Source organism: Rhinoraja longicauda, chromosome 37, assembly GCF_053455715.1.
Source record: "Rhinoraja longicauda isolate Sanriku21f chromosome 37, sRhiLon1.1, whole genome shotgun sequence".
Classification (NCBI taxonomy): domain Eukaryota; kingdom Metazoa; phylum Chordata; class Chondrichthyes; order Rajiformes; family Arhynchobatidae; genus Rhinoraja; species Rhinoraja longicauda.
The window spans coordinates 15311150-15333671 of record NC_135989.1 but is presented as its reverse complement, the minus strand read 5'-3'; the positions used below and the strand labels follow the sequence as shown (position 1 = coordinate 15333671).

The 22522-nt window shown below is 40.0% G+C and overlaps 1 protein-coding gene across 1 annotated transcript; it reads right to left on the bottom strand.

Moving 5' to 3' along the window:
* Positions 1–3503: 3503 nt before the first annotated feature.
* On the bottom strand, positions 3504–21180 carry LOC144610593 (uncharacterized). The gene is made up of 7 exons (XM_078429402.1): positions 20961–21180; positions 17621–17734; positions 15418–15513; positions 14608–14706; positions 12788–12886; positions 4060–4206; positions 3504–3676 (listed from the first exon to the last, which is right to left on the bottom strand). Exons 1-7 carry the CDS (start codon positions 21178–21180, stop codon positions 3504–3506), a joined length of 948 nt encoding a protein of 315 aa, XP_078285528.1.
* Between the last annotated feature and the right edge of the window lie 1342 nt (positions 21181–22522).

Below are 22522 nucleotides of genomic sequence, written 5' to 3'. Positions count from 1 at the left end.
AATAACTTCTGGAAAGAATTAAGCTGAGACATGATCCACTGGTACCAACGAACCACTGTTGCTTAAAAATGATCATAGCTGCTGAGGGATAAGATAAGGTGCAACATCAATGTAAGATTCCTACTAGGTGATTAATGGCTTGATTTCAATATTGCAACGGCCTTAAGATGTCTGAAATTTCTCAGAAGATAGGTATTATCATTTGTCTAGAAAGAAAAATCACATTTCCATAAGAGTCATAGCAATGCTTATATTTGATAATTCAAGTCATTTTGCAGTATGTTAATGGTATGCAATGTACAAATAATACATACATTTTCGTTAAAACCTTTCTCGGTACAAGGAACCATGCTAGGATCAGTAAAATAGCAAAACCAACAAGAACACCTAAAATAACTGGAAAGGAAGAAAAATTAGTTAGCGAAACAGAAATTATTGAGCTTTATCAGTCCTGTTACTTCAACAGCAATGGGTAGATATATATTAAAATATTAACCGACAACTATATTCTTAAAATACCTCTGTTGAAAAGATATGTGGTGTATGGAAGGCATTTTTACAACTCTAAACGTTACATGTCATTATCCCTGCATTGTGAAGGACCCACAATTTTGTCCAAGGTTACTATTTTGGATACATGATCCATCATCTGGTTGTGCAGATTATCTGTCCACTCATGGCAAAAAAGAGTGGTGAAAAAGCAAAGTGTGTAAATTACCCTCTAAGCTATCCAGAAGCCCCATCAAGATAGCTGGGAAATTTAGTTTCAGTTAATTAAATAAAAAGGCTCGTGTCAGGAAATGTAATCCTCAGGGACAGATGTTAAATGTGGACTTTGTTAGCAATACGTGTCCTGTGATTACATTATTAAGAGATACAAATGACCTGAGGCATGTCATTCCATACCCCTCTTTGTGTTAAAGTAGTTCTTTTCCCAGTAGCAACCGGAGACTAGTATTCCTTTTGCCAGTTGAATAACCTCATTACATAGGAGGTAAATGCCAAGCTTCCAACAGTGTCCAGGTTTCAATGTTGAAGAAAACAGGGGTAGGGGCACTGTGCAATTATGATCTCCACCATGTCATTCATTAATAACCCAGCATGAATACAATATCTTTTTTGCTAATCAGGAAAGATGCCTATTACACTACAATATTAGAACATAAGAAACTGAATAAAGACCAGACCATCTGACCCCTTGTGCATGCTTCGCCAAGGCTAATCATTTACCCTAGCGGGATTTTCCTGTGCTAACCTCATATTACGATTACCATATTAATAAAAGGTTTTTCAATTTTTTCCTTGAATACACTCATCAACTGAGCCTCCCCAGCTCCTTTGGACAGAGAATTTCTAAGATTCACCACCCTCTGGGTGAAGGAATTTCCTCTGTCTTGAATCAATGACCCCTTGATTGTGAGCCCTGGTTCTAAACACACCAACATGTGGAAACATTAACCCCGCATCTATGCTGTCAATCGTGTCAGTATATTGTATGCTTCAATCAATATCCTTAGATCATGCAACCAGACCTATGCTCAATATATTCCAGGCATAACCACAGCTCTATGCATTTGGAGCAGGACACCTCCACTCTTGTACTCGAATCATCCTGAAGTAAACAGCAACATACCATTTGTCTTCCTAACTCTCTCCTATATTCACATGCTCCCAACAATTCATGAGCAAGAACATCCAATTCCATCTGTATCCCATCTTTCAATTACTTGTTACAAAAAGTACTCTATTTTTTCTCTCAAAAAGTGGATAGCATCACATTTTGCTCACATTATATTTCAACTGCCATGTCCTTACTTATCATAATCATACTTTATTAGCCAAGCATGTTTTGCAACATACGAGGAATTTTAATTCCGAGGAATATTTAATCAGTCTACATCCCTATGAAACCTCTCTGTACCCTCCTCACAGCCCACACTGCCACCTAGCTTTGCGTTATCAAACTTGTTTATTTTACATTTTTTTCCCGTAGGGGACAAAATATAATGTCAATAAGCTTGCTGATTAATACATTGGATGAGGGACAAAATGTAATATAACCAAGTTACATGAGGCTCCAGCACCAATCTCTATGGCATCCCCCTAGTCATTGCCTTCCAAACTCAAAAATAATTAGTTTTTCTTACCATATTTTTTGTTCATTATTCAATCCCCAATCCACTGCAGTGTATTGGCCCCAATAATGTGTGCTCTCATTTATTTATTCACAAAATGCTGGAGTAACTCAGCAGGTCAGGCAGCATCTCGGGAGAGAAGGAATGGGTGACGTTTCGGGTCGAGACCCTTCTGCAGTTATTTTCTTATACTAATGTGTGCTCTCAGTCTGATTAATAAAAAAATTTTGTGGTTATTTTCTGGATCTAGGAAGTGCGAACAATGCCAACTTGTATTGCTCGTTTCCTAATTGCCCTTGGGAAGATGGTGGCAAGCTGCTTTCTTGAATTGGCTTTAACTATTCCACTATTTGTAACCTCAAAAACTGAACACCCAGTTTGCCCTTATCCATGCTGTCAATTGCAGTCTGAAAAACTCTAACCAATCCTATTTTGTCAGTACACTATAATCCACTTTAACAAGAGATTTGAACAATCTTCCCAATTACTGAGTTACTCCAGCATTTGGTGAAATAAATACCTTTGATTTGTACCAGCATCTGCAGTTATTTTCTTACACTCCCAATTACTTATGTCAGGCTAACTGGTGTTTTAGTTCCCCGTTTTCTCTCCCTCCTTTCTTTAATACTGGAGTAACATTTGTTGCCACTCAACTGTGCGAACCGTTCTGCAGTTGTGAAATTTTGTAAAATGACAGCTACCGCATTCACTCTCTCCATTCACTCTCTCTATTAATCTCTCCATATCTGCCTCCTTTTAAATGCTAGGTTTGCAGATGACCAGATCCTGCAGATTTATTACTTTTCAATCCCATTTATTTAATCTCTATTAATTTTACACCGTTATACTTGAACTCTTTTTTCATTCTAGACTTGCTGTTGTCTTATATTTCTGGGAGGATTTCTGTCCCTTCCCAAATAGGTTCTCAAAAAATATTTGTTTAATTTTTCTGCCATTTCCTTATTTCCCCAGTGTAATTTCTCCAGTCTCTTGCAAAGACTCGCATTAATTTTAACTATTCTTTTGGTTTTAAGAGTAAACAAGATTTTACAATTTTTTTTTGTTTCTCCCTCCCCCAACCCAACCTGTAATTTCCCAACTCTTTGGCAACAAAATAGTTTTAAAGTTATATTTAGATTTTCTTGATCACCATGGATGGAGAGCTTTTTCTATTTGATTTGCCTTAAAGAGATTTGCATTGCTTTAAAAAATATGAGTTCTTCAAATTTACCAATATAATGCTTTTATCAATTAATTAGAACTGTTTAAAATGACAGCTGTAATTGAGGAGGGCAGAGTTAAGATCAGTCTAATTTTTCAAAATAAGTAATGTTTCTTTTTGAGATGTATGAAATGTCCTCCAACCTGTTAAAAAATAGTTGTGGCATCTGCTGGCAAGATGGCATATGCACCCTCCATGGAGAAGTTACCACCCCTGGTGTCATTTACATGTGAAAGCTGAACTGATAAGTCTTTGTCCTGGAATATGGGTTCAGATTTATAGCAGCAAACCTTGGAGGAAAATGCAGCCAATATATTACCTGTGAAGGTAATTGTATTTACTTGATAACGGTAGAATAAAGGGAGAGTCATAATGAGAGAAGACTTATATTAACTTTTTCCCCCTTTAGAACTTGAAGCCCTGGTCCATAAATTGCTATATGGTGGGACCCAACGTTATCTCTAACTTGAAACCTGGGACTTGAAACTCTGCTGTGTAATTGTCAAATAAACTGAATGAGCATTGGTACCAACATGTGGGGCTCACACGTGTATTGCCCGAGTGAAGTCTGCCACATGATTTTACCGGGCTGTATGCAAAACAAAGCATTTAATTGTACCTTGGTACATGTGACAATAAGGTATCCTTGAATCAATGGAGTTATACAAGGTATTCATAACTTCCAGCCAATTCACCACTTACTGAGAACGATTATTCTGAAGCGTCTTTGCCCAACTATCCAATAATCATCATGTTCAGATGACCTTTGTTCTTTTTTATGGTCTTGTTCATGTTCTTGACTAGTATTGTGGTGTTTATTAACTTGCTTAATTCTTTCATCTTTCAAGTCTGGAAAATAAGGGGACAATTACTTTGAGCAGCAATTGATGTTTTGATCCTATATACCAATATCCAAACAGATACATAAAAGTGTAGGTGGTCAAAAATTTGAAAATTAAAAATTCTGGACTTACAAACAGGTCAGGATGTATTTGAGCATGTTTTTACTAAATTTTAATCACGCTTTAATGCCGAATAAAGAATAATTATTTAAAATTATCCTGTCCCATTCCTCAAGTCACATGGGAAACTTGATGAGTTGGTAAATTGGATACAAAATTGGCTTGATCTGGTTATACAGAACTTGAGGTCTATGATCAGTAGTGGTCCTCAAGAATCAGTGCTGCGACCGGTTGTTTATATTGTAGATAAATAATGGATGAAAATATAGATGACCTAATTAGAAAGTCTGCAGGCAACAAAAAAAGGCAGAATTGTAAAATAGTTGTCAAAGAATACAGCAGGATATAAATCAATTAGAAATTTGGACAGACAAATGGCAGATGGAATTCAATCCGGACAAGTGTTAGGTGGTGTATTTTGGGAGGTCAAATGCAAGAGGAAGGTACACAGTAAATGGAGGAATCTCAGAAGCTTTGATGTACAAAGCGATCTTGGGATTCAAGGCCATAGCTCCTTGAAAATCACAACACAAGTGGATAGGGTGGTAAAGGAGGAATATATTATGCTTGACTTCATTGGTTGCACACTTGTGTATAAAAATTGTAACGTCAAAATGAGCTTGCTGACTCCTCAAAATATTCTCTTAAATGTTTTATTCAATTTCTTATGACAGTTTATTTTTCTTTTTTTATCCACTTTTCTGGTTCTCTTGACAAGTCGCTAACAAGTGACAAAATACTGTTCCATAGGCACCTGCAGCTTTGTAGTATTTTATACAAACATACTTCTCTTATGTGCAAACCACATTGAGTCTTGGATGGACATTTGTTCAATGGACATCATAATCAAACTTCTTTCTGCTCCTTTCACTGGTATCGAGCAAGACTGGCAAAAAGCCTCATGTAACAATAATAGACTGATATTCCTCAACTAAATACAGGCAAAGAATTGACACTGGACTTATCAGTGCCAGTGAAAGCAAAAACTGCATTCATCCAGCAACCTTATCACTGAAAGACCAGCAACTGTTCTCATATCTGCCCAACTTCCTGTTGTCCTTTTATTCACTTACATAAAGATTTGGCTTCAAATTATATGCCTATTGATTAAGAGTGTAGGAAGGAACTGCACATGCCGGTTTAAAACAAAGATAGACACAAAAAGCTGGAGTAACTCAGCAGGACAGGCAGCATTTCTGGGGAGAAGTAATGGGTGACGTTTCAGGTCAAGACCCTTCTTCAGATGGATTAATATTGACATATTAACATAAAGACTGTTTGAATTGATTTAACTAATTGAAGATACCAGCCTGGTCTGGTTTTCATCAGATGTTTTACGGCTGAAGAAAGGTCACTGAGCTGAAAAATAAACTTTGTGTATTCCCTTTCTTTCTCCTTCTGTAAATGCAAACTGGTCTGTTAAAGATTTTTAACAATTTGTTTCTATTTAATAGTAACTCTTTTCTCTTGTAAAACTGTAATGTTAAAACCCCAAGTACCAATGGTCCTCCCATTCTCAGATTTGATTCCAAAGAATGAAGCCAATAGGAATGTCAATAGCTGAAGAAAAGTGAGAGGATCAGCAACTGCTGGATCAAGAACTTCCAAGATCCCATGTTTCTGGTTATATCTTTTCATCATGTATTGCAATCCACACAGTAGCAATACACCATAAACTGGCACCAAAATAAACTTACTGAATAGCTTAGTTGGAGCTGAAACTGAGCATGGACTTTCCTCATATAGTTAACATTATATTTATCCATAACACAATCATTCAAGGGGCTGTCCCACTTTAGGCGATTTTAAAGCGACTGCCGGCGACTGTCAAAGTCGTGGCAGATCGCCAAACTTTTCTTTTACCCGATGACAATGACCGCGACAATGCCGAGTTAGGTCAGATTACAGCGTCTTCGGAAACATCGCAAAATTCCCACGCTGTCAATGCTTCTCCGGCGTCCTAATTTTCGCTGAAATCACTGACAAGTCGGTAAGTACTTGAGAGTTTTGAATTATAACATCTTGTATGGGTTACTTAAAAACCAAGCTTCACTGTAACAAGGCATAAACTGGATTTACTTCCAGTTTACTAATAGCTGTATTAAAAAATATTTTTTTTTAAGTGGTTAAGTGGATTTTTGTGAAAAGTGTGTGGGCATTCTTTGAAAATGTACGGGAGATGCATATCTGGTTTCTGGGTTGCATATCTGGGTTGGGAGCCCACTTTAAATGTAATGGCTGATGGCCATAAACATCGCGAAAATTCCCATGCTTACCTGACCGTCAAACTGTCGCCTCCAATCTACCTGTCAAATGTCCTGACGGTAAATAAATTGGTTAACCACAAGCATTTTATGGTATTTTGAAATGACTTTACTTATTTTAATATAATGTGCTTCTAAACGCATCTAAGAGAACCTAACAAACCTGGGGACAACAGGCGACAGCGCCCGCAATAAGCAACAATACCTGGCGACAAGCCAGCTGTCGCCGAGAAATTTCACTCCGGATGATTTCTCAGCGACGTGCTGAGATCCACTACGATTCTTGGAAGATTCCTCACGATCATGCCCGCGACACCTGGCGAACTGTCGGCGACAGCCTAGTCGCCGGCAGTCGCCTTAAAATTGCCTAAAGTGGGACAGGTCCTTCAATCTCAAGTGATTTTAACATCAACATCCAAAAGGTTGTTCATGTGTTTTATGGTTCCTTTTCACATTTCACATGCTGTCTCCCTCTCTCTATATCATTTACAGGGAATGTTTATTTTTACACCTCCAACAGTTTCTCTATTGAAGGTCAAATGTAAGAGGAAAGAACACAATAAATGGCAGGAAACATTGATGTACAGAGGAATCATGTGGTGCCAATTTATAGCTCCCTGAAAGTGGGACCATAAGTAGATAGGATGGTAAAAATGCCATACGGTATACTTGCCTTCTTGACTCATGTGGTGAGGGGTTTAGTATAAAAGTCAGAAAGTGATATTTAGTATAAAAGTCAGGAAGTGATGTTGCAGATGTATAAAGTGGTTCAGCTGCATTTGGAGTACCGAGTCCTGTTCTGATTGTCACATTACACCCTGTTCTGACATATCTCACTACTTCTCTGTATCCAAACAAATTTATTTCAGAGGTTTTGATCTTGTGTTCCCTGGTAAAAAATATTCTCCAGCTTCTCCTCTCAGGCCCCATTCCATGTTCTGCTGATTCTGGATCTTATTGTTTTGTCCCATTCCTCCAAAATCATCCATGAATCTTTCTGGTAAAATATATTACTCTTCAATCCCAAAACCATTTCATTTTGGTTCTCTCTCCTTTAGGTTCAAAACTATTTAAAAAAACTCTCCTTTAGGCTCAGTCTTAATTCCTATTATTTCCCATTTGGTGTCAAATCCCTATCTTGTAAAGTGCTAATCTACTTGAGGAGTATTGTATAATTTATTTCTAAAAGGTATTGTGACATTAACAAACTTTCAAGGCCACCTAAATGCAAAATACGCACATCACGCATATGCTTGTGTTCATCAACTCCTATGAACAGATGTGAAAACTTAAATCAATAATATCTCACAATGCTACTTATTTGTTTGCTGTTTTAATCTGGCTGGTTGAGAAACTGTACTCAATAAACGGTTGCACCTCTGCTACAGGAAAACCATGGGGAAAGGAATAAGCCCTAAGTATCCCTTTTCTATAATTACTTTCCACACCTGAAGACATTTATTCAAATGATTCATAATGTGGCACTTCCGTGACATATTTCTTTCTGCTGTCACTATCCAAGTTCCATACAACGTCTTCTTTTGCATCTGAAATGAAATTATTTGAAAGCTGTACCATGAAGATTTGTTACAGGTATCAAGGTTTCCTCTCGCATACTGTGCTCAATGACGATATCCAGGGATTATTGTACTTCTCACTTTTTAAAATCTCAATGTGCATCTAGACAATAGGTGCAGGAGTAGGCCATTCAGCCCCTTCAAGCCAGCACCACCGTTCAATGTGATAATGGCTGATCATTCTCAATCAGTACCCCGTTCCTGCCTTCTCCCCATATCCCCTGACTCCGCTATCCTGAAGAGCTCTATCTAGCTCACTCTTGAATGCATTCAGAGAATTGGCCTCCACTGCCTTCTGAGGCAGTGAATTCCAGATTTACAACTCTCTGACTGAAAAAGTTTTTCCTCATCTCCGTTCTAAATGGCCTACCCCTTATCTAATCACTTTCCATCACAGTCTGCAATGAGTTTGTTAGTTATCAGCATATCTTCTATGGCAAGGCAAACTGCAAAAAGAAAACCTGTGAATTGCACTTCCACTCAAAGATGACATGCGTGCTATTTTGCTGAGATGTTGAATATGGCTAGATAATTCTACTGTCCTAACGAGGGAAAATAGGCATCTGGAAAAACGTACAAAATAGAAAAAAATCAGAAAATAACTCAGAAGTGCAGTAGAATGACAGATATAAAATCAAAAACTAAAATACATGGAAAAATGATTTTGCTGGATTAATGAATGTGCAGGATGATAATCTTAGTATAACATTGAAAGCTCAACAATCTGATATTGTGATTGCTGGATACATTTTCACTTTCCTGATTTAATCTCTAGGTAGCAAGTCAGAACTTGAAACATGACAAACCTCCCCCTTCTGGGCCATTGGTTGTTGAGTGTGATTGTAATTAATTCAGCCTAGACCAAGATAGTCCAGTGAACAATAATTGAGCCACTGAATAGTAATCATGATCATAATCATAATTTTTTTTTAGCCAAGTATATTTTGCAACATACAAATAATTTGATATTGCCATACAATCCTACCAAAAAAAGCAACAAGACACACAACTACATAAAATTTAACATAAACGCCCACCACAGCGGCTTCACCACATTCCCCACTGTGATGGAAGGCAATAAAGTCTTATCTTCTTCCCCCCTTTTCTCCCGCGGTCGGGTCAGTCGAACTATCTGCAGTCGGGGCGATCGAAGCACCCGCAGCCAGCGATCAAAGTTCCAGCGTCGGGGCGATTGAAGCTCCCCTGTTGGGACGATTGAAGCTCCAGCGTCGGGGCGATCGGAGCTCCTGCGGCTTGGAGCTCCCGAAGTCGGTCCCTAACCAGGGACCGCGAGTTCCACGATGTTAAGTCCGCAGGCTCCCGAGGTTGGACCTCCCGAGGTCCATCCCTGACAAAGGAGCTGCCAACTCCGTGATGTTAAGTCCGCAGGCTCCTGCGGTTGGAGCTCCTGAGGTCGATCCCCAGCAAGCAGCTGCCAGCTCCACGATGTTAGGCCGCAGGAGATATGATATGAAAAAAAAGTCGCACCTCCTTCAAGGAAAGAGATTAAAAAAGTTTCCCCACCCCCAACTCCAAACCTGACAATGCCAATCCTTACTCAAGAGTTTTGATTGCTATTATATGGTTAACAACAAGCGTTCATTTAAATTAATGGACACAAGGACCATGTGTGACCATGATATATGCTGTTACCATAGCTGCATGCAATATGCTCACACTTAGACCCAGAGCATTGGTTTAATTAATGTTCTATTGTCAATTAAAAAGGATGTCTTCTTTTGATGATGTTTGATGATCCATAAAACTATCCAAAGAAACACACTGATAAAATCAGATAAACCAAACTACTTAATCGATCTGAATCATTTGGACTTTGTTAATGACCTGGGTTCATTAATGAGGGGGCATAACACAAATCCCGAACTAAAGAATATTAGAAAACTTAATATGACAAGAAAAACTTTGGTTAACTTGGAGCTTTGCACGTTTAGGATGAGCTCCAAAACAAATGAGGAAGATCACATTTATTGCAGAGAATCCAATATTATTCTTTTTGCTATAACCTCCATGTGGAATTGTCATATATGAAAGTGATACAGAAACAAGCTATAGGTCTCAAAATCTATCACAAGATAACTAGTATGTGGTGATCTACTATTTACAGCAGTGTCAATTCTTCCTTTCTACGTGAGGAAAAAATTCACCAAGCATTGGATTGTTCATCTTTAATCAGAACATGAGCTGGTTTAAACCATTGTGAAACCCTGTGCAATCTTCACCGTGATTTTCTGCAATCTGATTTTATTCAGCTCACATAGTTTGGCTCTTTGCCATGTGTTCAATTAAAATATCAGAGTGCAATTGCCAGAATGGATAGACTTTTTGAATTTTAAGTCAACGAATATATGTTGTAGACATCATAAACACAGTGGAACCCGAGTTAAACTCCAAATATCTAAAGCGCAAATGAAAGCATCTTTAAATGAAATAGAAACTAAAGTTTAAAATGCACCTTTTATTTCTCTAACTTTTGTACATCTTATAACAATGTTGAAGAATTGTCACTCACAAATTGCAAGATTTTGCAAAGATAAAATATCACATCTATAATATTAATGCAAAACAACACGCACATCTTGACTTTTATATACCCTGCCTCTCTATCTAGGAATATCCCACACTGAGCACATCTTGATTTATTTATTTTGCAATCTTTCAGAGATAAAAAAAGATCAGGTCATGCTTGATCTAACCCCTTCCTTGCCCCTGCTCTAATTTCAGAGTGGCATTGACTTTATGAGGTCCAGCATGTCAAATCAAGCTCCAAATCTTGGTCCCCTGGCCATCTGCAAGAGCAGGTCTGAGAGGGTGAACCCCTCTCTGGACTATCTTGATGACTTTTTAACACCTACTCAGTAAAAGGCCTTTTTAACTATTTCTACATGGTTCAGATTTATACTATTCAAAAAAGAAATCACTTTAAATACATCTGTTATAGAAATGAAAAACTCCAGAATTGAGGAAAAAAGACACCAATCTCGGCAGTGACCCCCTTTCAAATTAATAGCATTGTACTGCACATGTCAACCATGGCTGGGGACAGTTATGAAATGTATCTAGCCCTCAGCTGCGTACAACAGAGTACTATGTTGGGACTTAGTGGTGAATCTAATGGTTGGGTTGGACGTCCGATGTGTTAGCATCTCATTTCCTTCAATTACCTAACTTTCACTATACCACGAACAAGAGTAGAAGTCAAGAATGAGCCAATCACACAAGCTCAACTGTTTGGAATGTCAAACTTCTAGAATTATGAATCAAAAATGATTTTAGCGATGGAAATGAGATTCAGGATTGGAAATTAAAATATGAAAATAAAAGAGTCAATATCAGATTGCCAGTGATTCTCCACAGAATCACCAGCTAGCTATCAACACAATCCAGTCCAACGTTTTCTGTGTCAATTATCTGTTCACATTTTCTTCGTCTAGTTCACTAGTTTCAGTTTTCAACAAGCAGTGTGGACATGGGATTTTCTGACATGTTTTATGACTCTTCCACTTAAGATAGGTATCCAGCTGTGACAAATTTTGTTAAAGTAAGAATAATATCCACAATTTGCATAAAAGCAGGAATTTCAATAAGCCAACCTTTGGAAAACTAGACATTTTGGAGAAATGGTACTTTATAATTTTTTTTTTTACCGAAACTGGAATTGTAATTTAATTAATTGGCTACAACTATAACTTAAAAGTACAATTTTATATCCTAAGATATTCTAAGGCATGCACCATTTTGAAGTTTAGTACCGGTAGTTCTGCAATTACAGGTGTTTCCACAATGCTATCAGATATAATGTGATTAATGAATTGGGAAACACTATTTGTATTACATGGGGTGAATTGGTTATAAAGTGATTTCTATCGGGAACAACCTAAAAGTCACTTCGGATATTGACAAGCAGAAAAAAGCTGTCTTGGGAAAAAAAAGTCTATAGAAAAAGAACCTTTTCCATGTAACATCCCCAAAATAATCAGTCACCCTTGTCTCTGAAGAAAACAAGCTGCTAGTTTCACGGGGTGGCTACTGAAATTGACAAGCAATTGGTTCTATTTACTTTTGTGCCTTTAATACTTTTAGCTTGCAGTACCTTTAATACTTTTAGCTTGCAGTACCAAAAATAAATTCATAGCTAAAAAAAAAAGAAATTTGAAAATCCTGTGTGAAAAATACTTTAGTCAGTCTGGGAATGCATGGGCTTCATTCTCAGACTGATATATTTTTTCTTCTGAGCCCTTGGATTCCTGTTTTTAGTGAGCATTGGTCTGTAGAATCAACTGCTATTAATGAACTTCATTCAGGAATGTAATGCTGATCACCCTACAGCTCAGTGCATTAATACACCACCTGATATGGGACTTAGAATTCAGACAAGTTTCAGACTTGATAACTATGCTGCCTTACGTAACTGCACTGGTCTATAAGGGTATGACCTTAATGGAACCCAATGGAAATGAAAGTCAGAGTTGCCACACTGAATGTCTCATCCAGTTTTATGCTTGAATGCCAAGCTAAAATCTCCATCAAGTGTGGCCAAACTCAGATGCCTTTCTATCAATATTTTTAGTCACTTTATTTAAATGCTAGAAAATATTTATTTTCAAACCTTGATATATTTGAGAAGGGACTCCAACTGCAGTTTGATGAATTATAACATCTTTGACTCGGGCTCTGGTAACTTGCTGTTCACTGTGATAAGTAACGTCTAAAAATAAATATTTTGAAACACACATCAGAACTTTTATGCAGTTTATTCATTTTTTTTAAATTTTGCTTTCCAGCTATGTGCATTAAAGTCTTGCAAGTATTTATTTGGCAATATCTCTCCTTAAAAATATCTTGTTGACCAAGATCTCTCCTCAGAAATGCATCTAACATTTTGCAACATTAAAGGCACTCAGTAAATATCATTGTTATTGTTATGTAGAATTATGCCATATCTCATCAAACCACTTAATTATATTATATTTTGAAGTTTGTTTGAACATAATTTTGATTCCCACTTAAGCAGTCATCCTTGAGATGGCGCAACTTTCTTAAGGCATAAGTCTTAGTCAATTGCTGAGATGATAACGTGCAGTTAAACTTAACGTTGCCTGATGCAAATCTTGTGAAATGGTTGTTGACTTGTCTTTGATTCAATAAAGATTACAGTTAACAAGAAGAGTGTCAATCATGTCCCAAGTTAAGAATCTGCATAAATTAACAATCCAAGATGCATTAAAAGAAACATTGCACACTCATAGTAGCAACTTTACAAAGCACTTTAATGGTGCAAAGGAATTAAAAGCATCTCATAGAATATTATTGATACTGAGCCACGTGGTGGTCTAAGGATATATGAACAAAAGTTTGAACAAGGGTAGATTTTATAGATGTGTCTCGAAGGAAGAAAGAAGGTAAAGCAGATAACTTTAGGGAAGTAATTCCATAGCTTAAGATGTCGGCGGTGGCCGGTGGTGGAGTGACTAAATCTGGGGTTGGTTTCGTCTACAACTATAAGACTTTGCTGTTGCAAATGTTCTCCTGTATTAAAAATACTGTGCAATCTGAGAGCATTTGCAAGCAGAAGATGGCAGTTTACAACCATCATCTCAATAATGGCGGGCTAATAAATGCTCATGTCAGCCATACCTAAATTCCAAGAATGGAAAAAAATCAACAATTTCTGATACGTTCCCTATTCTAAACACTCTCTGGATAAAAGAAACTCCCCTAAATTCCCTATTGACTTTATAATTATCTTTATCATATGGCCCAAGTTTTGATTTCCTTTACAACTAAAAGCATAAGGTTGAAGAATAGATTTACCAGAATGGTGCCACAAATATAGAACTTCAGTTACAAGGAAAAAATACATATCTGGAATTCTTCACAGATCTGCGATTGAAAGCTGTGAAGCATTAAACACATAAAGAGTTTGATTGAGTAATCAGAAACTGTTATTTATTAAAATGAAGATTTATAGTAATTAGCTAAAGAAGCAGAGTGCTGTAATAATCTGAAATAGACTGTGTGAAAGGTTAGAGCAGTAGATTTGATCAATGTTTTCGAAACGGACATGGAAAGATACTGTAAGAAAAAAGTACCATGGGTTAAAGTTAAGAAAAGGAGTAGTGATTAAGCTCCAAGAGAACTAAATGAATGTGCTCTCTGCTATATGACAATATTTGATCTTATGTTACTGACATAGTTTTTGATCTCTCCTATGAGTTTGAAATTACTCCATATCTACTCTATCAAAACCTTCTATAAATATAGAGACCTCCATTATAACACCCTTCATCCTCTTTCAGGTTTGATTAAAAAATCAAATAATCTCTGTACCCTAGAGATTGAGGATGAGTTATTTATCAATGCACATACAACCACAAAAGCCTCGTTACCATACTGTCCTTTACAGAATCCTGGATTTTTTTTCCACACCTTGATACTTATACGGAGACAGTCTTGATGGAGGTACTGGTAAATAATATTCTTTACGTTCCCTCTCTTGTTCTTCATCTGAAATGCCTTCGTTATTACCTAGAGGATTTGCAAAGAGATATTTTACAACTTTAGTATCAGAAATGTTAAAATGATCAAGTTCAAATTTGACATTGATACAAAGAGTGAAGAAAAATAACAATGAAAATGTTATTAACCATAATGGAACATAAAGAGGTGGACCGCTGATACCCAATTTCTAATACTCCCAATGATGAATTATCACCAACACCCAACCAGTTTTTTTTAAATGTGTAGGAAAGAACTGCAGATGCTGATTTAAATCGGTAGACACAAAATGCTGGAGTAACTCAGCGGGATGGGCAGCATCTCTGAAGAGAAGGAATGGGTGACGTTTCAGGTTGCGACCCTTCTTCAATCAGAAGGGTCTCAACCCAAAACGTCACCCATTCCTTCCCTCCAGAGATACTGCCTGTCTCTCTGAATTACTCCAACATTTTGTGTCTACCACTTTTTTTATTGTTCTTTATCATAGTCATTTGTCCCGCAGTAATTTCTCCTGTTCTCTACCTACTATTATCTATCACCATAAATATAATAATTATTAACCTCACATCCTTGAAAAATCAAACAATCTCATCCATAATTTGGAATCTCTGCCCTATGCTTTGTTCATAAATCATGACAACCATCCCTGCTCACAAATCCCTCAACAAAAGATTAGAATGGACAGATAACAGTTATTGTTTTACATAATAAATACTCCATTTGTGACGTTTTGTTACTCACGAACAACTGAGTAATATCGTCTTCTACGAATAAGTGACATTTGGCTGTTTTCCTGCTGCTTTGCTTTGCGAAATGGAAGCATTTTCTTTGAATGGTCTGAAATAAGCAAAAATGTCAGTTTAACAAAAATCACATAATGTGGCAGCTAACTTTAATAACTTCCCAAGACAGCATTTTACTTTTTTTTTGGTCTTGTAAGAAGAATCTTATAGCTGTCAATAATGCAAAGAAACCATGGCATATAATCTTTGGTAGAAGCCAAATGAAACTAATTGGTAGTCAAAAAAAGGACTACCAATGGCTTACAAGAGACCTTGAGGCTTGGTGGTGACATATGCAGGTTGTGCATACAGCTACGAGATTTCTGAACTTGAGGCGCAAGTCATAGCGAAGCATAAGAAAAGCTGAGAGATTTATGGACTTTATACTCTGAGGTTGTAACTTTACATTTTAAAAGAGATAAGGTAAATACTTAGAGGACAAATGGATTTTAAGAACTGCCAATTAAAGGTCAATGTAAGCAAATCCTGGGTGATACTAAAAAAATCTATTTGTGGAAAATTTGAGTGATGTTGAAAATTTAGATTTAGATTTTTAATGTTACTGTCAAGTAAATAAAATTGTGGGGAAAAAACTGATAGAACATTTGTTTTCATCACATCACAAAGATAGTGGAGTCAGAGGGTATGGGGAGAAGGCAGGAACGAGGTACTGATTGTGAATGATCAGCCATGATCACATTGAATGGTGGTGCTGGCTTGAAGGGCCGATTGGCCTACTCCTGCACCTATTGTCTATCATTGTGTATAATTGAAGCAAGGAACTGCAGATGATGATTAATACACCTAGGACTTAAAGTGCAAGAATAGCTCAACAGGTGAGGCAGCATCTCTGGAGAATAGGGATGGGTGACATTGGGACCCTTCTTCAGATTGACTCAGTCTGTAAGTTACTTCATCACTTTGTGTCGCTTCACCTTGAAACTGGCGCCGATGCCACTGGTCTGCACCAGCAAGCCCTTCTTCACCAGCAGCCGCACCATCCGGTTGAAGCGGCTGTTGTTACAGCTCACATTGTAGCTCCTGGGGCAGCACTTTCTTCAAGCTGCTGCCACCACCAACAGGACATACTCGGTCACAGTGGGGCTCCCTCCCCCCTCACCAACTGCTGCTTCTTATTTTTTCACCAAAAATAATTTAAATCGATCAGTTACAAAAATGATATGTACAATACAAAACAATACAAACAAACCCATCACCATGATGCAAAGTAAAACAAATATTCTTAAATTCTAAATATTAAATAACTATCTCCCCATCCTTATTGAGGATGCATTCAAACCCCGGCCGTGCCCAATGGTCCCTGAAATCCCCCAGGAACTGCCGCTTCTTTCTGTTGACCATCGCTTTATCATATCATATCATATCATATCATATCATATATATACAGCCGGAAACAGGCCTTTTCGGCCCTCCAAGTCCGTGCCGCCCAGCGATCCCCGTACATTAACACACTATCCTACACCCACTAGGGACAATTTTTACATTTACCCAGCCAATTAACCTACAAACCTGTACGTCTTTGGAGTGTGGGAGGAAACCGAAGATCTCGGAGAAAACCCACGCAGGTCACGGGGAGAAAGTACAAACTCCTTACAGTGCAGCACCCGTAGTCAGGATCGAACCTGAGTCTCCGGCGCTGCATTCGCTGTAAAGCAGCAACTCTACCGCTGCGCTCCCTATTCCATCGCCGCCCATTCCTGCTTTTGCCGTTGTTCTGTCCACTCAGCCTCTCCCCCCGACAGGAAGAAGCAGCAGCAGGTGGGAAGGGAGACCCACTGTGACCAAGCACGTCCTGTCAGTGGCCTGAAGAAAGCGCTGTCCCCAGGGGCTACAACACGAGCCACAACAACAGCCGTGTCAACAGCCGTGCGGTGGGTGAAGAAGGGCTTGCCGGTCAGTGCACCTTGTAAGCCGGGGCTGGAAACGGCTGCGGAGATGGTGCGAGCTGGGAATGGTGTCGGCTGGTATTTGTACTATAACCAAAATCTGTAATCGTGGGGTCCGTTAAATCGAGGGTTTAATGTTATGGTTTGAAGCTAACAGCAAAGGTAAATAGTGAATATACTACTTTACAATGTGCCTGAACAATAGGACATGTAAAGTTTCATTTACCATTGTTTGACTGTAGTAGTATACCTCACCTCCATGCACTTTGATAAGATGGTCATTTCTACGTTCCAGCATAGAAATTGGACCAGAATATCTCTGATTGCTCTCTTCAGGTGTTGCTCTCCATTCATTTAGATGAACAAGTACTGAAATGAGGCACAGCATGAGAATCATTACACACATGGAAATGTGGGTAAGCAAACCTTTGTTCTCTAACTTAAACTGTGACGACTATTAATATAGACTGCTAGAACTAAGACCGCAAGAAATTGCAACAAATTGTGGATGCTGCTCAGACCAATACGCAAACCAACCTCCCTTCTATTGACTCTATTTATACCTGACGCTGCCTCGGCAAGGTCAGCAGCATAATCTAGGACGAGTGACACCTCTTCTCCCCTCTCCCATCAGGCAAAAGGTATAGAAGTGTGAAAACGCACAGTTCCAGATGCAGGAGCAGTTTCATCCCAGCTGTTATCAGGCAACTGAATCATTCTGCCATAACCAGAGAGCAGTGTTGAACTACTGTCTGTCTCTTTGGTGACCTTCGGACTAACCTTGATCACTTTGCTGGCTTTACCTTCTATTCATGTATCTATACACTGTAAATGGCTCAATTGTAATCATGTATCGTCTTTCTGTTGACTGGATAGCACGCAACAAAAGCTTTTCACTGTACCTCAGTACATGTGACAATAAGCTAAACTGTAACTGTATAGTTTGTATACTCAATAAATCAAGTTAAATGATCGTTAGCTCCAAAACAAGGTATAGATACATTCAAAAGTGGAGGCATCTCAAAACAGAATTATTTAACTTATTTTGTATAAAGAATACTTAAATAAATACAATACACAGCAAAATATGGTATGGAGAGTTTAAAAAAAATGAAATTGCATGGTGCAACTTGTGAGTGCAAACATATCCCACTGCCATTTTGCAGCCTGCAAAACACCCATTCTTTTGGTCTTTAGGTACAAATTTTCACAAAAACAAAGTTTAATTACCAATATGGCAATGCATCCAGTGAGATGAGTAATCAATATGCTCCAGAATACAAACAATACAATTTGTGATACTGATAACAGCATCACAAATCGTACCGAGGTACTGTTAAGAGTTGAATCTGCCTAACATTCCGTTATTTGGGAGAGCTGTCGGCAAATATTCCATCAACAAAGCTCAGCACACTAAATGCAGAAAGCACATGAACACAAGACAACAAACTTTTGTTTGTCGACTGTCTCTGTACCCACAGAATGAAGAGAGAGATTTCTGTCACCGTTTCTACTTTTCCTCATCGTAGATAAATGTATCAGCTTAGTTTTTAAATTAGATTATTGCTTGAGCTAGAAGAATACAGATTGATCGCCCAACCCCAGATGATCAAAGATCATGGTTCACCTGCACCTCCTCCAACCTCATCTATTGTATCCGCTGCTCTAGATGTCAACTTCTTTACATTGGTGAAACCAAACGCAGGCTCGGCGATCGTTTCACTCAACACCTTCGCTCAGTCCGCCTTAACCAACCTGATCTCCCGATGGCTGAGCACTTCAACTCCCCCTCCCACTCTGACATTTCTGTCATGGGCCTCCTCCAGTGCCATAGTGATGCCCACCGGAAATTGGAGGAACAGCACCTCATATTTCGCTTGGGCAGCTTGCAGCCCTGCGGTATGAACATTGACTTCTCCAACTTTAGATAGCTACTCTGTCCCTCCTCCCCCTCCTCCCCCTCCCAGTTCTCCCTCTATCTTCCTGTCTCCACCAATATCCTTCCTTTGTCCCACCCCCCGGACAGCAATCTGAAGAAGGATCTCGATCCAAAACGTCATCCATTCCTTCTCTCCCGAGATGCTGCCTGACTTGCTGAGTTACTTCAGCATTTTGTGAAATAAAGATCATGGTTGAGTATGCGGGAAGCTTTTGGTGCAGTATAAGTTGTGTATATTGAGATAAAAATCCAGGTTTTTCTGAGTGGAACTCAATTCCTGCACTAACTATTCTTGTTTCCCTCAGTTAAAAACTTGAAGGCAGAATCCACATGGTTACTAAAGTTAATATCGTCCATCCCAGAGCAAAGCAACAAAACTTTGTAGTCAATTGGCAGTCGTAAATAGTCAGACCATTAGGATGAAGGTATCAATAGACAATAGGTGCAGGAGTAGGCCATTCAGCCCTTCGAGCCAGCACCGCCATTCAATGCGATCATGGCTGATCACTCTCAATCAGTACCCCGTTCCTGCCTTCTCCCCATACCCCCTCACTCCGCTATCCTTAAGAGCTCTATCCAGCTCTCTCTTGAAAGCATCCAACGAACTGGCCTCCACTGCCTTCTGAGGCAGAGAATTCCACACCTTCACCACTCTCTGACTGAAAAAGTTCTTCCTCATCTCCGTTCTAATGATGCATTGCCAAATCTATCGATGGTGATATGGAGAGATATAGAAGGTGGTATAGAGAGATATAGAAGGTGGTATAGAGTGATATAGAGGGTGGTATAGAGTGATATAGAGATGTAGAGGGTGATATAGAGAGATGTACAGGGCAATATAGAGAAATATATAGTGTGGTATAGAGGGTGGTATAGAGAGATATATACAAGAGGGTGGTATAGAGCGATATAGAGGGTGATAGAGCGATATAGAGGGTGATAGAGCGATATAGAGGGTGATATAGAGATATATCGAGGGTGATATAGAGATATATCGAGGGTGATATAGAGAGATGTAGAGGGTGATATAGAGCGAGATATAGGTGGTATAGAGAGAGATATAGAGGATGGGATATAGCGGGTGATATAGACAGATGGGGGATATAGAGAGATACATAGGGTGATATAGAGAGATATAGGTTTGTATACACTGGAATTTAGAAGGATGAGAGGGGATCTTATCGAAACGTATAAGATTATTAAGGGGTTGGACATGTTAGAGGCAGGAAACATGTTCCCAATGTTGGGGGAGTCCAGAACCAGGGGCCACAGTTTAAGAATAAGGGGTAGGCCATTTAGAACTGAGATGAGGAAAAACTTTTTTAGTCAGAGAGTTGTGAATCTGTGGAATTCTCTGCCTCAGAAGGCAGTGGAGGCCAATTCTCTGAATACATTCAAGAGAGAGCTAGATAGAGCTCTTAAGGATAGCGGAGTCAGGGGGTATGGGGAGAAGGCAGGAACGGGGTACTGATTGAGAATGATCAGCCATGATCACATTGAATGGCGGTGCTGGCTCGAAGGGCCGAATGGCCTCCTCCTGCACCTATTGTCTATTCTCTATATAGACGGTGGTATAGAGAGATATAGACGGTGATCAAATCAGTTTGTGAATGGCAGTATTTGCGTTCTGTGGTAACACGGTATGCTGATACTCACCCAGTGGCAGGTTGGCCACGATGCAACCGAGCAGCAGCAGGTAGCCACAAGCCGCCATCACCCGCCCGCCCGGGCCCCAGTGAGGCGCCGCCTCCGCCGCCGCCGCCGCGCGTTTCCCGCCCAACGCCGACCGCATTGTGTCGTCACGGTGGCGCGAGGCGGGGCTCGAGGAGCCGCTCAACGGCTGTGCCTCGCGCTCGGCAGCCTCGGGCCCCGCCATCAACCGCCACCCCTGGGCCGTGCACCCAGCCCTCGGCCTTGCACCCATCCGACGGCCTTGCACCCATCTAATGGCAGTGCACCCATCCCTCGGCCTTGCACCCATCCGACGGCCGTGCACCCATCTAATGGCAGTGCACCCATCCATCGGCCTTGCACCCATCCGACGGCCGTGCACCCATCTAATGGCAGTGCACACATCCCTCGGCCTTGCACCCATCCGACGGCCTTGCACCCAGCCGACGGCCTTGCACCCATCCCTCGGCCTTGCACCCATCCGACGGCCGTGCACCCATCTAATGGCAGTGCACCCATCCCTCGGCCTTGCACCCATCCGACGGCCGTGCACCCATCTAATGGCAGTGCACCCATCCCTCGGCCTTGCACCCATCCGACGGCCGTGCACCCAGCCGACGGCCTTGCACCCATCCCTCGGCCTTGCACCCATCTAATGGCAGTGCACCCATCCAACGGCCTTGCACCCATCCCTCGGCCTTGCACCCGTCGAACGGCCGTGTACTCATCCGACGGCGTTGCACCCATCGTGAAAAGACAGCTAACATTTCAGACCGAAGACTATTTTTGATTTTCAGTGCAGTCGAAGAGCTCTGAAGGCAGTCAATGCGTGTGACTGCCTGGTAGGAAAGGGAAAAGAAGGGGTCGAAATGGAGCTTGACGCGGAGAAGGAGAAATTGAGAGGAAATGAGCAGTAATGTGCGATTTTACGGTGCTCTGTGCGTGATATATCACTGCCTTTGCGATTGTATCTTTCACAAATATGACTTCATTCATGATAACTGCAAGTACACAATATGCAGTCCACCACCCATTTTTCCGGCACTCTTGGTTCCAGAGCTTTGCTGGATTATCCGTTTTGCCGGAACAACAGCGGTCACAGCCTCTGAGAGGAGTCTAATGGCACCGGAACGGTCTGCATCGGCCGCCGGGGAACCGATATACCGACCTGCAAAGTCGGCCTCGGAAGATGGCTATGGGAACGGATCAGCCGGCTCCAGCCAGGCTGGAGTCCCAGAGCCACCAATTGCTGGAAAATCAGTGATGGACGCGTAGTTAATTCATATATTGGTATTCTCAGTAGAAGCCTAATAATTTGATTAACATCACATGGCACTGCTTTTCCTTTACAAACATTTCTTGGCCAATGAGTCCAACATGAAGTGCAGCCTTTCAATGTTCAATGGTTCGAGGACCCTAAACTGTGGTCTTTCCCCATAGAGCCCTTGCTGGTGACTGCATCAAGCTTTAGATCCTCACATGGCATGTAGTCCTGGACCATAGAATGTCTGCAACATCATGCTGTGGACAGCTCCTTGCACTGGACA

Coding starts and splice junctions, on each gene's coding strand:
- LOC144610593 (XM_078429402.1), bottom strand. CDS start 21,180: ATGGCGGGGCCCGAGGCTGCCGAGCGCGAGGCACAGCCGTTGAGCGGC. Junction 15,514..17,620: donor TCTTATCAAAGTGCATGGAG/GTGAGGTATACT, acceptor TGCTTATTTCAG/ACCATTCAAAGAAAATGCTT. Junction 12,887..14,607: donor GTCTCCGTATAAGTATCAAG/GTGTGGAAAAAA, acceptor ATTTATTTTTAG/ACGTTACTTATCACAGTGAA.